The sequence below is a fragment of the Equus quagga genome, chromosome 14 (assembly GCF_021613505.1).
Source record: "Equus quagga isolate Etosha38 chromosome 14, UCLA_HA_Equagga_1.0, whole genome shotgun sequence".
Classification (NCBI taxonomy): domain Eukaryota; kingdom Metazoa; phylum Chordata; class Mammalia; order Perissodactyla; family Equidae; genus Equus; species Equus quagga.
This window is the reverse complement of record NC_060280.1, coordinates 93,008,525-93,025,817: the sequence shown is the minus strand read 5'-3', so window position 1 is coordinate 93,025,817 and position 17,293 is coordinate 93,008,525. Positions and strand designations below refer to the sequence as shown.

The 17,293-nt window shown below is 50.9% G+C and overlaps 1 protein-coding gene and 1 long non-coding RNA gene across 2 annotated transcripts; both read right to left on the bottom strand.

Moving 5' to 3' along the window:
• Window positions 1-1,096: 1,096 nt before the first annotated feature.
• On the bottom strand, window positions 1,097-17,230 carry ACER1 (alkaline ceramidase 1). The gene is made up of 6 exons (XM_046685546.1): window positions 17,023-17,230; window positions 5,702-5,816; window positions 5,477-5,618; window positions 4,626-4,763; window positions 1,599-1,736; window positions 1,097-1,313 (listed from the first exon to the last, which is right to left on the bottom strand). The coding sequence occupies exons 1-6, from the start codon at window positions 17,113-17,115 to the stop codon at window positions 1,145-1,147; spliced, it is 795 nt and encodes a 264-aa protein (XP_046541502.1). The 5' UTR covers window positions 17,116-17,230; the 3' UTR covers window positions 1,097-1,144.
• Window positions 10,150-11,311, bottom strand: LOC124252264 (uncharacterized). Its single transcript, XR_006891938.1, has 2 exons — window positions 10,887-11,311; window positions 10,150-10,246 (listed from the first exon to the last, which is right to left on the bottom strand). It is a non-coding gene; the product is annotated as an uncharacterized LOC124252264 (long non-coding RNA).
• Window positions 17,231-17,293: the final 63 nt, after the last annotated feature.

Genomic DNA, 17,293 nt, shown 5'->3' with positions numbered 1-17,293 from the left:
TGGATGGATGGTGGATGGAAGGATGGATGGATGGATGGATGGATGGATGGATGGATGGATGGAAGGATAAGTTAAAGGATGAGGTGATGGATGAATGTTTGCCAGACTCCAGGCTGAGCACTTTATACACGTTATCTTGTTTTATTCACACAGAAATCCCATGAAGGCAGGAATATTTCCATTTTGCAGACAAGGGGCTTGAGCTTCAAAGGCAGGAAAAATCACTTCCCCAGGAAATGATGCAATAAGACTCAAACTTAGGTTGCCTGACTCCACGCCCTGTGCTCTTAACCGCCGTGAAAACCATCCTCCCCTTCTCCCTTGCTTTGAGACCCTGGCCCCCTCCTCATGCCCATGCCCCAACAGCACCCAGATTTCCCAGTCCGGCTTCCATGTTGCTCCATCATTAACCAATGAGATGGCCCCACAAGTCTGTGGGAGAGCACATGGGAGTGTGTGTGAGGTCTCTGCACACATGCGGGGGTGTAGAATAAGGTAATTGGGAAGCATGTCCATTCTCTCAGATGCTCCCCGAGCTCCAAGGACCAAGCCACAGTCTGAGGTCATTCAACGTAGATGCCAGGGACTCATGGCACCTGGCCATCCAGCCTCACCAGGTCATGTGACTTTGGAGAAGCAGTGATCGCAAAGGAGGAAATGAAAGCAAGCAGCAGCAGGTCATGGAGGGGAGCTCTGCCAGGCAGCCTCCCACCCTAGGATCATCAGGTTGCTGCACAGAGAGGTCATGAAGTCCATCCCCTGCCCTGGGGCGGGGCCATGCAGGAGAAAGAGGGTGGAGCAAGGGAGCTGGAGGGAGGAACTCCTGGTCCAGGTCTGTCCTCCAGACACAGGTTTGGCAGGTAGTTGGGTAGTCAAGAAGTCAGCAGAGCTCAGCATTTCTTTTTTTTTTTTTTTTTTTTTTTTAAGATTTTATTTTTTCCTTTTTCTCCCCAAAGCCCCCCGGTACATAGTTGTGTATTCTTCGTTGTGGGTTCCTCTAGTTGTAGCATGTGGGACGCTGTCTCAGCGTGGTCTGACGAGCAGTGCCATGTCCGCGCCCAGGATTCGAACCGACGAAACACTGGGCCGCCTGCAGCGGAGCGCGCAAACTTAACCACTCGGCCACGGGGCCAGCCCCCAGAGCTCAGCATTTCTTGTTGTCACTACTGATTTCCACATAAGGCAGCCCCACTGGCCAAGTGTCCCAAGGCCAATAGTGGACTTTGAGGGTTTTGTCTGGCAACTCGTACCTGGCGTCCAGCAAGGCCATAGTGACCATGCCATATGGGAATGTGACACTAATGAGCAGGTGCCTGTGGGATGCAGGGAGAGGATGGTGAAGGCACAAGATGCCCCTGCAGCCAGCTTGATGCCTCCAGCACCCCCTCAGTCCTCTCCTTATTTCTCATAGATCCTGACCATTCACAGGGACCTTCTGGACCTGACCACTGACTGCAACCAGCATCCCGCACCCCCCACACCACCACCACAAGTCCTCGTATCTGTGTCTCCCTTCTCCGCCCCCAGGCTCCCACTCCAAGCTCTGGCAGCTGAGATTTTCTGCTTCTGGAGCCCCAGACCACAGGGTGGGGGTTTACCAGATGCTGTGCAGGTAGAAAAAGTGAATCCGCTGCCAGAAACTGCAGAAGACGCGGTCGCTGACCCAGCTGGTAAAAGCAGAAGCCCATAACAGAATGGAGACCTCGATGACATGACAAAACTCCTTATTGCTGGTCCTAGGGAGAGAATGAGGGAGATCAGAGTCTGGCTCCGACAGCAGGACCTGAAGGGGTTGATGGGAAATTCCTCCATCCAAGGAGATGAGGCTGGGAGGAGGGAGCTAAGATGCACAGAGGAAGATGCCAGATCTGTGCTTGTTTCTGACGTTTGCTGTGCAGTTCCTACAGGGCACCAGGGGCCATTCTTAAAGTCCTTTTGATGGAAACTCAGCCCTCACAACAATGCGATGATGTCCATTTGGTAGATGAGGAAACTGAGGCATGCGTGATTAACTCATGCCCCCCCCCCCCCCCGGCTCCACCCCGAGGTGACACAGCTAGTCAGTGGCAGACTGGGATCTGAACCAGGTTTGGCAGATTCTTAACCCACAAGACCCTCCATGTTTGTGCGTTTGAGGTGTAAGTGCGTGCACACCTGGGGGTCCATGCACAAGCACGTACGTCTGTGTGGCTATGAGAACATGTATGTCTGTGTGTGGAGGGGACACTCTCTGGGCGCCGTGTCTTGGAACAACTCAAGATTAGAATCTGTGTTTCCACGACAGCTGAGCCAACTCAGTGTTGCTTGGGAAAGAACACATCGGGGATTAGTAGGCAGTATCTCCTTTATGATTAAAAGTGCAACCTCTATCCATGAGCCTAGAATGGGACAGTTTGAACATCAAAAAAGAATAATGAGTAAGAACTGATGAAATCGGAATATAGTGTGTGTCTAGTTAACCATATTGTCCTGTTGCCGATTTCCTCCTTTTGAGCTCGTCTTGTGGTCACATAAGGTGCTGCCATTCGGGGAGTCTGGGTGAACGGTACACAGGGCTCTGCTATTTTGGCAATTTGCTATGAGTCTGTAGTTATTTCAAAATAAAAAGTTAAAAGGATGGCATAGTAAACTGCGATGGATTGAAACACTTCAGAGAAATAAATATCTATGAGTTCATAATAATATTTAAAAAAAAAAAAAAAAAAAAACACCTCATCGGTCCCTACTAGAGATGGCTAAGGCAAGAACTCAATCCTCTGGAAATTGATCAATAAAGGGAGAGAATCAATTCTCTATCTTGTCTTTCTTGTTCAAACTGTCTTTCCAGGTTGAAGAGCGCAAGTTCTTCTTGATCCAAGAACTCCAGGTAATCAATGCAGACGGAATAATAGAATCCACAAATCTCCATTTTGCAACCCCTAATGAGATGACGGATTGAGTCAGAGGGCATCAGTGGCTGTTGATATCATTCGATGAAAAGTGGGTAGAAATCTTTATCGTGAAGGGACTGGATGACACCATCTGAATGCACTGATGAACCTTAACAGCACTCAATGTGGGATGACCGCTCATTATGAGGTCCTAATGGGATGGAACAAGAAATACCCAATGCCGCACATGAAATATTCTGGCTTAAAAAAAATTTAAACCTAAATCTGTATCTAACTATCAATTTGCAGGAAATATCAGAAAATAAGGAAACACAATGAAAGATGCCACAGGAAGCAGTCAGCCAAATCCAGAATGTAGGAGGTTCTGCAGGGCAAATATCATGTTTCTATTACCAAATCAGAGGCGTGAAGAAATAGGGAGAGAGGGACTGTTATGAAATAAAGAAGACCTAAGAGACTGTGTTTGGATTCTTTTTTAAACAAGACCAGGTGTAAGAAGGCAACTTTAAGAAACTGAGGAAACATCGATGGGAACTGGGTAGTGGACACTATTTTAAGGAAGTATCGTTAATTTTGTCAGAAGTATGCATGCCATAGCTTTCATTTGTCCCTCTAGATCCTTCTCTACCATTATCCACTCTTCCCTAGGCCCCAGGGGACTAAGAATTGTGGACTGAATCCAGGGGCTCCCTTGTCTTGAGCTTCCAGTTGGGTTGGCCAATGGTTTTCTATTGGGTTGGCCAATGGTGTCCAGTTGGATTGGTCAATGGTTTCCAGTTGGGTTGGCCAATGGTGTCCAGTTGGGTTGGCCAATGGTTTTCTATTGGGTTGGCCAGTGGTGTCCAGTTGGATTGGCCAATGGTTTCCATTTGAGTTGCCCAATGGTTTCCAGTTGGGTTGGCCAGCAGTGTCCAGTTGGGTTGGCCAGCGGTGTCCAGTTGGGTTGGCCAATGGCTTCCAGTTGGGCTGGCCAATGAGGAGCCCCAGCAGGAAACCAAAGGGTGGAGGGAGAATATTTATTTCCAGAGTTCCTTCCTTGTGGGGTTGGCTCAGGCTGGCTGCAACCAACAACTGGAGGTCACAACTCCTGCCACAGAGACCCTCTCCATGGGCTCTCTCCTTCCAGATTCCTGCAATCACTGCCTCCCTTCAACCCCCATCTCAGGTCTCCTGAGGGTAATAGAATCTCACTCTATTAGCACAAGGGTTCTAAACAATCCTGAGTGACTTTCCTACACCCTGCCTTCTCTTTTGTGAGTAACTCTTTTCCTCAACTCTCCTCAAATGGCCCTCAAATTTGAGAGCCTGCCCCCATCCTACTAAGACCTGGCATGAGGTAAAAAATAATAATTCTTTATCAGGATAGTGAAATCCTGAAAAATTAATAGGTGACATTATATAAAGTGGGGGGGGGGGGATATATTAATGCAGATTGACAAAATGCTGATGGTTGTTGGGGCTGGTTAGTGGGCACTTGCAGATTTATGGTGCAATGCTTTCTGTTTGTATGCATGTTTGAGGTTTTGATAATAAAAAAGGCCAGCTCTGCAATCAGAAAACCTTAGGTTCCAATCCTGGCCCTGCCCTTAGCTGGTGAATGATCTTGGGGAAGGGATATCGCTTCTTTGAACCTGGAGTCAAGGAGCATTCCATTCCCGGAACACAGTAAGTATTGGGGGGTGCTTGAAAGGGGGATGGGAGCCACCTCCCCAAGCACCTGCAGCCACCACTCACTTCCTGTACTCCTGGAACGCAATGTAGACGATGTGCAGGGCAATGACGTTGAGGACGTACGCATTGATCGTGGGCCTCAGGAAGGACAGGAAGGTACTGACCACGGTGGTGATGAAGACCAGGCGGGTGAACTGGGACCTGGGGGGAAAAGGGCTCTGCTGTGGGTGGGTGGGTGGGGGGACCCAGGGGGGCTTAGGCAGGGTCTGGAGATCATGTGGCAGAGGTGGATGAGAAAGGGGAAGAGGTGCCAAGGACTCAGAAAAAGGTCTTGAGGCTCCCAGCTGGGCTCAGCAGAGGGTCCTGGGGCCCAGGTGAGTCAGTGAAGGGTCCCCGAGCTCAGGTGAGGTTAGGCAAGGAATTCAGGGGTGCCCAGCGGGGATTAAGGAAGGAACTCCAGGGATGCCAGAGGCTATCAGGAGAGGGATCTTGGAAGGCTCAGGTGGGTCAAGAAAGGCCAGGATAGAGATTCGGGGGAGGGGGGTCTGAGGTCAAGAGAAGGGCCCAGGAGGATCAGATGCAAGATTCCAGGGATCCCAGGGGAGAGGCTCAGGGGAGAGGTCTTGGGGGCCCAGGGAAGCTTAGGCATGGGGTCCCAGGACCCCCATGTCGGCACAGACAGGGTCTGGAGAAGGTCCCAGGCTATCCAGGTAGGATCAGAAGAGAATTCTCAGAGGTCCCAAGTACAATCAGAGGAGGGGTCCCTGGAGACCCAGTTAAGTCAGGCAGGGTCAGGAGAAAGTCCAGGGGTGGTCGGAGGAGGGATTCCCAGCCCCCCAAGAGGGCTTGGGGAGGGGACCCAGGAGCCCGGGTGGAGTCTGTCAGAGTCAGCAGAGGACCAGACCCCACCCCACCTGTTTTCCCTGAGGAAGGCGGGAAAGTAGCAACGGGGCAGCCAGATGCTGTAGCCACTGGCCAGCAGCCACAAGATGGAGATCTCGTCCAGCAGCTGGCCCAGGAAGCTGAGGGTCATGTGGAAGTACATGGAGAACAGGCCTGGAGCGAGAGACAAAGGCAGGTGGTCAAGAGGGCTGTCCCTTCCAGCCCCCGCCGCCCCGCTGTCACAGACCCCCACCTACCTATGACCATGAAGAGGATACAGAAGACGTAAATGCTGCAGGAGCGTTTCTGCGCATAGGGGTGCATCAGATACATCATGAGAGGCCCAAAGATGAAGAAGGGGATGTTGCTGAACTGCAGACAAGGACACAGGGAGGGGGTTGTCAGACAGGGAAGGCGGAGGAGGGCTGCCCCTCTGGCCAAACGCTCAGTCCGTAGCCAGTTGGTTGCCAGCCCCCTTTCAGCCTTGACAGTCAACTGGTCATCAATGGATCCGTTACTCCATGCATTATTATCTGGGTTCATTCATTCCTTCAATGAATGTGGCAAAGACTATCGACAAACCTTCTCCACCTATTCTCCCCCTTTTCCTTTTAGAAATAGTATCCCCCAAGTTTTAGCTGGGCACACAGCCACTCCACTAAAGACTACATTTCCCAGCCTTCCTTGCAACTCACAGCACCCCTGTGACCCGTTTTGGCCAATAGGATAAGAATGTAAATAGAATGAACCTATTACTTCCAGGTCAGTCCTTACAAAGCAGCTTAAGGCTTGCCCTCTACTTCCTGTGGACCGAAATGCAAACGTGATGGCCAAGAATTGGCCTCGGCCTTGTAGACAAGGAAAGGCAATGAGATAGCCTGATGACTCGCTTCTAAGAAACGACGTGAAGCAGAGTGATGCCGCGTGGCTTCCGAGGTTAGGTCCTAATAAGCACTGTGACTTCCAGCCGACTCTCTCTACTCAGAACATGAGCTTTTAGAGCGCTGGGCCACCATGCAAGAAGACGGGTACCCTTGAAGCTACCGGGCTGGAGAGACCACATGGAGAGACCACAGAGAGATCGCGAGAGATGCTGGAGGAGCCCCGGCTGTTCCAGTCCCCAGATTGATTCTTCCAAGCCCAGCTGCCCCATACATGAGCGAATGAACCTTCAGTTGATTCCAGGCCCCTCCCCTCGGCTTTCGAGTCACCCCAACTGATGCCAAGTGGAGCAGAGATGAGCTGTCCCTGCCAAACCCTATTTAGATCACGGACTCATGAGCACAATAAAAGTTGTCACTGTTTCAAGCCACTAAATTTTAGGGTGTTTTGTTATGCAGCATTAGCTAGCTGAGACAAAGAGGAAATATTATTGTGGGCTGGGGTGGCTAAGAAAGACTTGCTGGGATAGGAGGAGGGGACATGGAGGCCAGTAGGTATGGCTACGCCCTGTTCAGAACTCCCTGATGGCAAAGCTATGCTGCTTGATAAGGTCACCTGTGGATCAGTCAACTGTCTCCCCATAATTAGACACCTGCTGTGCTCTAGGCCCAGGCAAGGCTTATTATTCCCAGAACCTTATCCCATCCTCAAAAGCACCCCTCCAGGTGGGTATTAGCAGAACCACGTTACAGAAGAAGATACTGATGCTCAGAGTGGTCAAGTGGTCCAATCCAGGTCACCCAGCCAGTAAGTGGTGAATCCAGGATTTGAACCCATATCCCATGTGGATCTCTCATGGGAAGGCCCAGAGTCCTGTCTGTCACAGCAGCAGAAACTGTTTCACAGGCCTCCACCAAGGTTTGATGACTAACACAAGTCAAAGTAATAACTAACTATGACCACCAAGAATATGGCGGTTCTGGTCGAGCGTGGGAATTAAGCACTCCACCATCATCCTCCCTTCTTCTGCATTAACCAAACTGTGATTTGATGCAGTATCAGGAGGACATGTCCTTCTGGGGAAGCAAGCCCCAGACCCAGGAAGGGAGTAACCACCAGGGCTAATCTGATTCTCTCATTCTTCTTTTGTAATATGGCTGCTCAGCTAAAGACTACATTTCCCAGCTTCCCTTGCAGCTACACATGGCCATGTGACTAAGTTCTGGCCAATGAGACATGAGCAGAAAGGATAAGAGCGGTTTCCTGGTTGTGTTCTTAAAGGGAAAGACGTGCCCACTCCTTCCTTGCGTGCTACTGGAGTGCAGATGTGGTGGGGTAGCTTCTTGGACCACATAGATGAGGACAATGGCCTGGAGATGATAAAACAAAGATATAGAAGGAGGCTGGGCTCCTGAAACCATAGAGCTTTCACACCAGCCCTGGGAAGCTTATGATTGGGTTCTGTGTAAGACAGGAATAAATGTCTGTCTTCATTAAACTACTTCTGTTTTAGATCTCTGCTACAGCCTCTGAACCCATATCTTAAGTTATATATACCCCGTTTCTTCCTTACTAAATAAACCCCAATTTTTTTTCAGGCATCAGGAGGACACAGCCTTCAGGAAGGCAGGATTTAGTCCCAAAGCAAAAGTCATCCTCATTGCCAAGGATTGGTTAAGGAATGAATGTGTGATACAATTCTGGGCAATGGAACATGATGGAAGATGTGATGAGGGACTTCTGGGAAAGTTCTCTTTATGGAAATCAGGCCCAGTGAAAAGGCCTTCGGACACTGTCATGATGTTTAAGATGTGGCAGCCATTTTGTGACCATGAGGAAACGAGGCTGAAAGCAAAAACAAATACTCAAGGACAGTGGTTGTCAAAATTCTTGGTCTCGAGACCCTTTTATATTCTTAAACATTATCGAGGATCTCAAAGAGCTTTTGTTTACGTGAGCTGCGTCTATCAAGATTTATTGTATTAGAAATTGAAATCGACACGACTACGCAAGCACACATTCCCTTGGTCATCAGAGAGAAGATGCTGTCACATGTCATGTGGCCACTGGAAGATTCCATCGTACCCTTGTGAGATAATCAGAGTGAAAAAGGCAAATAATATCTTCACATTGCTTTGAAAATAATTTTGACCTCAAGAAACCTCCGAAAGGGTCTCAGGGACCCCCGGGAGTGCCTGGACCATATTTCGAGAACCACTTCTCGGGTAATAGTAGAGCAGAAAGATGGAAAGAACCAAGTAACTTGATGACTTTGGGCTGCCGAGTTGACCTTTTCCAGAACCATCTACCTCCAGACTTCCACTTAAAAAAATAATAAGATATTGTCCCTTCTGGTGAAGCTGTTTTCAGTTGAGTGTTTCATTCGAAACCAAAACACCCCAATGAATGGGCCTTGGGATCCAAGTGACGAAGAATTTGATCCACGTTCCCTTGCCCACTATCTGTGGGGCTCTGAGAAGGTACCTCCAGTCCCCAACCCTCCATCTCCGCATTTGTGACATACGCATAAGCCACGGCCTCTTTGTGTTGTTGACCCAGAGGTCCCCAAGCCTCACCGGCCAAGTCCAATTAGGGTCTCAAGAACATTTGCACCTGAATTTGAAAGTCCCGAATTTCTGATGCAGGACTTCAACTCCCCTCAAAGTCTCTCCCAGATGTGTCTGGGCCGCAGGACGTTCCACATGAGCTCAGAAACGAGTGTTTGCGTGGTTCTCTCGCCTGCCAACTTGAGGTCAGCCAGCTTGCTTGCTCAGTGACAGCGCCCTCCCTAAGAAAATCTCCCCCTTGTCAACTTCTCAGTTGCCTGTGTCCCATCTTAGAAAGTGAAGAAACAGCTCTCTGTGCATTAGGGTGTCCTGTTATTTCTCGGCACCCTGGTCTGAAGGATGCTTACTCAACACTGCAGAGCACGGTCATGGTTGTGGGGAAACCATTCGCCACACAAGGTCACCTCCTACAAGCCTGTAGGCGCCTGTGCAGGCCCCCAAGGCAGGAGGCCTCCGGGGTCCGGGGAAACCCACAGCTCTCCTCGGGTGATGACAGAACCAGGTCAAAGGTCGCGATGTAAGCATTCCACCACGGCAAACTGGTTTCTCAGCTCGTGGTTTCACCCATGTCCTTGGTTTCATGCTAAGGTCTATGGTGCCCACCGATGGCCAAGGTCAAACACGTCTCTGGGGCAGCCACCCAGTTCACAGTGGCTACCCTAGAACTCTGAGGTCATCCCCCACTTGCCCTTCTAGTCCATCAGACCCCACCCCAATGGAGTAGACACCTGTATCCCAAACCAGGCCATTCAGATTTTCTCTCTTGGGAATTTGAAACTGGGAGCAGACACAGAGCCTGGGAGTCACCAAGAGTGGGTCACACCATTGGCAACTCTCTAAAGAGGCGTTGGGATATTGTCGCAATGTTTAAGACATGGCAGCCACCTTGCCACCATGAGGAGGCAAGGCTGAGAACAAAAGCAAATACTCCAGGGCGGTATTTGGCCTTCTTCTGAATCCTTCACATATGCCCTGGGTCCCAGCCGTCCCAAGCAACTTGTCTTTCCATTTTCGGAGCTATCTCAGTATCTTTCCAGTGCATTCTCTCTCTCTCTCTCTCTCTTTTTTTTTTTTTTTTTTTTTTTTTTGCCTAAGCTAACTTTTTATTGCTTGAATCCAACAAAACCAACACCATTTGTATATTAGTTATGGTTCTTTGGGAACGAGCAACAGAAGATGAGTCTGGTGAACTTACCATGAATCTAAATGTGTGTATGCGTGTGTAGTTACTTCTTTACTTTATTCATTCACTTATTCCCGGGAGCTCATTCATCAAAGGAATTGCAGAAGACAAGGAAAACCAGAAATCAGCACAGCTCTGAGCCTCGAAGGGACGTTCTCTTCAGGCGGCAACTTTGGGCACGAATGAAAACGACTGTGTTCAGTCTTACAGCCAGGCCCAAGATTCGAATTCTGGAGAGTGTAGCCGGGGCCACACCCCATCGAGACCATAACCAGGAGGGAGGGCCAGTTGGCTGCTGATGGGCAAATGGGGCCGTGGCTACAGAATGGGCAAAATCCCAAACAAGCCTGATGTGCCCTCTGCCTTCGACCAAACGCCAGCTCTTGGGCGAATTAACGCGTGCCTGAAGGTGCATAGCCAGCCAGTCTCACAAACTCTAGACCCTCCATTTAAAACTCTTAATCTTGGTTCATAAACTCCCTCCATTACTCATCTCTCTCCATCTTCAATTTTATCATCAGAGTGAAAGGCTAACTCAGTTCCTCCGAATGAACCGTACTGACTCTTATCTCCAGGAGTTCGCACATGCTGTTCCCACTGCCTGGAACGCTCTTCCTCCCCACTCACCCGTCTTTGCCAGGCCATCTTTCCGCCGGGCATCGCTTTCTCCCAAAAAGCCTTCCCAATCCCCCAGGGCAGGTGAGGACCCCCCCCCGCCTGCATCCGTTCCACACGGAGCACCAGCCACAGTCCCTCCCTGCAGGGTCTTAGCTGCACGAATTAAGATGCACACAATTAATTGTTACTCACTCAGTAATGAAGTGGCCTCGCAAGGTGGTGGTTAAGTGAGGGGTTCTGGGACCATGTGGCCGGGGTTTTGCCCCAGCACTTCCAGCCTTTGCAACCTTTGTGCACTTGCGATTTACATGCTGTGCAACTCTGGGAAGGAAATGTACCTTCTCTGAGCCTTTGTTTCCTCCATCTGTCAAATGTGGAGGATAAGGGTACCTACTTCATAGAATTGTTCTGAGGACTACAGTAAGTGCTATTTGTTAAACAGGATTAATACATGTCAAATAAAATGGACACATCACCTTCACATCTCTCTAATAATAATAGCTTCAAAGTATTAAATACTTAGGATGTGCCAGAAGCTGTGGGGCTTTTTTTATATCTCTATTTTTAAAATTGGAGATATATTGGGGCCAGCCCAGTGGCACAGTGGTTAAGTGCGCATGCTCTGCTTCGGTGGCCCGGGGTTCGCCGGTTCAGATCCCGGGTGCGGACATGGCACCACTTGGCAAGCCATGCTGTGGCAGGCATCCCACATATAAAGTAGAGGAAGACGGGCACAGATGTTAGCTCAGGGCCAGTCTTCCTCAGCAAAAAGAGGAGGATTGGCAGCAGATGTTAGCTCAGGGCTAATCTTCCTCAAAATAAATAAATAAATAAATAAAATTGGAGCTATAATTCACATACTATAAAATTCACTCTATTAAAATGTGCAAGTCAGTGGGTCTGAGTCTAGCCACAAGGTCGTGCAACCACCACCTCTATCTAGTTCCAGAACATTCTGATCACCCCAAGAAGAAACTCCATCCTTATTAGCAGTCACCCCCACCCCCTCCCCTGCCACTGGCACCCACGAGCCCGCTCTCTGTCTGTGGATCTGCCTGTTCTGGACGTTTCATGTCAATGGGGTCACACGCCGTGTGTCCTTCTGTGTCTGCTTCTCCCCCTGAGCGTCGTGTGTGCAGGTCCGTCCATGGTACAGTGTGTGTCCTTTTCATGGCTGAGTAATATTCCGTCCTCCGGATGGCCCACGTTGTGCATAGCCATTCAGCCGTTGACAGGCGTATGGGGTGTCCTCTCCACGCTCCTATGAGGGAAGAGCCACAGCATCCACCGTGGTCCCCTTTTTGAACAGAATCTCAGTAACTATTTGCTGAATCAGAGAAATGAACACGTGAGACTTTCTTCCCCAGCACATGCCACCGCCAGGCACCCTGGACCCCTGACTTCTGTTCACTGTCTGTCTCCTCCGTCCCCGGGGACACAAACCCCACGAGAACTGGCATTTTTGTCTGCTCTGATCGCCGCTGTCCTCAGAGCCTTACGCGGGGCCTGAGTCAATCAATTCCCAGTGAACGAAGAGCGAAACGAAAGGGTCCTTGTCCTCGTGAACGGGACCCCTCCATCAGCCCGAGGAGGCCAGCGGGGTGGGGATCACCAATGTCACTTTTTCCAAAGGAGAAAAGAAGCACCCTGCAAATCTGGGCCCTGGATGTGTAATCGGCACGATTACCAGTTTCATGTGTAATTATTCTGCTAACGGAGTCTGCCCTGCTGGAGGGCGGGGACTGTGGCCTCCTCCCTTTCCGTGGGGCCTGGCGTACCAGAGGCGCCCTGTCACTAATTGCTTGTCTGTGAATGTTGATGAGGACGGAGGTGGGAGAGGGAGATGTGGCTCAGAGCTCATGGGACCTGCCAGGGGGCTCAGAGAAGGACAGATCTCTGGTCTGGGTCACACAGCATTCAGGGAAGAGAGAGATTGGCATCACCAAGTTGCAGAGGCCCACTGTGGGGACAGCTGGGTCAGAAGAGGAGGTGGGGAGGCTGTAGGAGGTTTGGGCATTGCAGCCTACACCCCCTGTACACACCCTCTCTGTGCTGATCTCCTCGCCCAACCCCCACCTCTTTGATACCCTCCCCCAACCTCCATGCCTCTGCCTCAGCAGTTCCCTGTGCCAGGCATGCCATCCTTTTATTCTGTCCCCAAGCATCTGAGAGGGAACTTTCTGGAAAGCCTGAAATGCGGAGCTTCTAAAGCTCTGGCAGGATCCCAGGGGAAAAAAAGTCAGCTGCCTCCAGGAGCCGGGGGGCCTTGAAACTTCTCCCCACACACTTGAAACTCTCCTTGGTTATCAGTAGCCCCGAAAGAGGCCATGCCTAGAGGCCACTGGGCCAAAGGCAGCAGGTGCGAAGGGAAGAAGCCCACACCTTGACTTGTCCCCAGCACCACCTGACCCCAGTGCCTCCCACACCCCTGACTTCTGCTCCCATTGGATAGCCTTTCCTGGTTTTCCCGGGTCTGTCTGTGAAATGCAACTGGCCGCCCCCACGCCAGTGACTCTCCCACGTTCAAAAGTCACCCATGGCGCCCTCGCAGTGGAGCACACCCTCCTGTGCCTGGCATTCCTGATCCGGCCCCTGGAAACCTCGCCAGCCCTTTCTTTTACTCCCTGGACTCTGGCTTCAAGCCACTGGCTGCTCTCCTTCACCCCAAGATCCCTGCATATGCTGTTCCCTTTGCCCCATAGGCCTTGGAAAACATTTACTCATTCTTTAAGCATCGAACTTCCTCCCCACTAAGCAGGCGGAAGCCTCATGCCCCATCCCCGTGCTTCCCCGCCACTCACTTCTGGCCCCTTTTTCCTCCTTTAGCCACAAACTAACCGCGGGGGGTGGTCCATTTCTAATTCTGAACCCCCCCAAACACAGCCTGGGGGCACAGAGCCTTTCTGGGACCCCAGGATCACCCAGTATGGGTTGGTTTCCAGCATTTTTCTTGAATGAATGAGTGAATCCCTCAGTGGATATGGGATATATTTCAAACACTCCAGCCCAGCATTCAAAACTTGTTCCTCCCTTCCCGTATGGTAGCCACAGGCACATACTTTCCTCCTTCCCAAACTGGCCCAGACTCTCTTTTACTTCCAAAACTTAATACATCCTTTTCCTCTCTTCCGCTCCCTTTCTCTGACTCCTATTCCACTTAGCGAGCTCCTATTCATCCCTCAAAGCCCAATTCCTAGGTGCCCTCCTCTACAAAGTCTCCCAACACCTGGGCTCAGTCCTCTAGTGTTTCCCTCTTCTCCATCCTGACCGTGGGGGCTGGCCTCTGCCCCCCAGACTCCTTGCAAGAAGAGCAGCGAGAAAGCAAAAGATTCTTCAGAGAACAGAGTTTTCCAACTATGGGTTGTGCCTCCTAAGTGGATCATGAAGAAATCCATGTGAACAGATTTTTAAAATTTTTCTGCTACATTTTTTTGTCCTTCATTGATATATCTGGATCAAAAGCATGCTTTTACATAGCTGCGTAGTATTTCACGAGAATGCCTTCAGCCCTGTCTGGATTAGTGAGAATGTTACGGCTTCCTTTTCATTTATCCATTTGTTTCTTGCACCCACAAATGACTCAGAGATGATTTTCACTTTGTACATAAATCTTGCCATCAATAGAGATTATCTCTTTGACGAAAGCTCCTAGAGGTACAGTGACGGAGACAAGTGGAGGGGGGTTATTTGTATCCATGTCTTGACACAAGTTGTCAAATGGCCTCTGGGAAGCTGCAAAATGTGCGTATGCCCACATTCGCTACAAAATAAACTCATTTTTAATTCCCGATTTGAGAGGCCAAAAAGAAAAAATCTTATTGTTTTCTATTTGACTAGTTATTTTTTTTATATATATATATAATTATTTCAGAGACAGGCAAACTATGACCCCTGCACCAAACCCAAATCCAACCCACCGTCTTGTTTTGTGCGGCCCGTGCGCTAAGAATGATGTTAACTTTTTTTTTTTTTTTTTGGAGAGGAAGATTGGCCCTGAGCTAACACCTGTGCCCATCTTCCTCTATTTTGTATGTGGGACACCATCACAGCATGGCTTGATGAGTGGTGTGTAGGTCCACACCCGGGATCCAAATCTGCAAAACCCAGGCCGCCAAAGCGGAGCACACGAACTTAACCACTACACCACCGGGCCAGCCCCAACATTTTTAAAAGACTGAAAAAAGTAAAAGAAGAAGAATATTTTGTGACACGTGGAAGTTACATGAAATTCACATTTCGGCATCCACACTGAGGTTTTCCTGGCACACGGCCACGCTCATCTGTTTACGTCTCATCGTGGCTGCTTTCTGGCTACAACCACAGAGTTGAGTCGGTTCAACAGAGACCATATGGCGCCCCCAATGCCAAAAATATTGACTGTTGGGTTATAGCAAAAGTTGGTCCAGGGGCCGGCCTGGCGGCTCAGCGGTTAAGTGCACACTTTCTACTTCTCGGTGGCCCGGGGTTCGTCAGTTCGGATCCCGGGCGTGGACATGGCACTGCTTTGCAGGCCATGCTGTGGGAGGCATCCCACATATAAAGTAGAGGAAGATGGGCACAGGGCTAGTCTTCCTCAGCAAAAAAGAGGAGGATTGGCAGCAGTTAGCTCAGGGCTAATCTTCCTCAAAAAAAAAAAAAAAAAAGTTGGTCCACTCCTGAAATACGTGACTTATTAGCTATGGCGATGGGTTTGGAATACTGAGAAGGGTGTCGGAGGACAAAGTCTTGGGGAAATCCTTTACAAAAAAACTTGAATTCAATTCCTCATGCCCTGACCTGTTTGCCAGCGCCGTTCCGATAGAACAGACGAGAAGATATCCAAGTGTGTTCACACCAGGCAAAGGTGAGGTTCTGTGAAACCTCTGCTGTTGTTAGATCAGTATCTGGACATGCAGGCACTGGGGGCTGCTGATGTAGAAATCTTGTAACAGGGATCACGAGCGGAAAGAGGTGGAGAGCCGCAGCCTGGGGGCGGCATCTGCTGCTTGTCGAACTCCCCGCCTTGCGAGATGGGCCGAGGGAGGCAGAATGGAGGAGACTTTTGCGTGAGAGCACACAGCTCGACCCGGGCGCAGCCCGCCGTGGCGCCCTCCCTCGGCGCCTTCTGTGGGGTGGGCCGAAAGGAGAACATTCTGGATTGCAGGGACTCCCGGGGAAGGCAGAGAAGAGGGTTCCAGAGCCCCAAATCTTCTTCTCAGCCTCCAGGCTCAGCACATTCGGCCCCCTCCCATTTTTCGGGTGAGAATACTGAGGACCAGAAAGGGTCAGTGTCTCCGGCCGGGAGGGCCAAGAACGGGGGTGACGACAGGCAACCTTTGGGTTTCACATTCCTGCCTCCCAGGCCACGAGGTCGAAGGAGACAGGATCAGAGCACCAGGGGCCTCCTGGGCCTCAGCTTCTCCCCACCCCCACCCCCCAAAACTCTCCTGGACCTGCCAGGTTCAAATCCTGGTTCTCAGCAGCATATTGCCAGCTGGAAAATGGGATTAACTCTGTATAACATATTTGTGGTCGCCTCCCAATGTCAGATCCAATGAGATTTTGCACAATGCTTAGCATGATGCCTGGTACACAGTAAGCGCTCAAGAGAGGTGCGACGGCCTGACTCACCATTTATTGAGCGTGTAATGTATGCAGAGCACAGCATGAAGCTTGTTGCCTGCATTACCCACCATCCCGGGGGCTCAGGAAGTCAGGCAGGTACCCTGTCTCATTCACCGGGGTCCCCAGACCCCGCACAGGGATGGCACAGCCCCTGGCATCTTTCAAGCTTCGGTTAAATGCCACTGTCATTCAGGCATCCAATATTTTCGAACCCTTCCAGTGTGGCCCCCCTTGCAGGAGGAAGGATCACCAACCATCGTGGTCTGCCCAGAACTGAGGGGTCTCCGGTATGTGGGACCTCCAATGCTGAAACCAAGACAGTCCCCAGCAAACCAGATTGAGTTGGACAATGCAGGCTGGGGGTAGAGCTGAGAATAAAGTGGACACAGCCGCCTCCTCCAGGAAGCCCTCTCTGATCCACCCTCTCCCCCACTTGTGGAGGCTTAGGGGGCCTCCTCAGGGTCCCCGTGTGCCCCCCATTACAGCCCCATCCCCCTGGGGTCACAGCTGTGTGCTCTGGCTCTTTTCCTGGTCACGACTACACTACAGATAAAGACAAATGAATGAATGAAAGGCAGCGCGCTGCCTAACAGCTGAGTAAACGGAGACTCAGAGAGGCGAACCGCTCCAGCAGGATTCCCCAGTGAGGACGTGGAGGAGCCAGGGTTGGAACCCCGATCCTGGGGAGACCCCGCCACCCCCAGCACTCCGGCCCGGCCCTCACCGTGTTGTAGAACTCAGCCACCAGCTCCGAGTGCTGGAAGTTGCTCTCGCACCAGTCCACCTCGGAGCTCTGATAGGCGAAGATGCTGGGCATCCTGATGCAGCGTCCACCGCCCGCTGGCTGCGTCTGGCACAGGGGAGCATGCCAGCCGAGGAGGGCCAGGCCCAGGCGAGGCGGGGAGAGGACAGCTCCGGGAGGAAAAACCTGCTGGGCCGCTCCCCTGTTGCACCAGGCTGGCCTGGCAGTGGCGGTGGAGGCGGCGGCCGCCCTG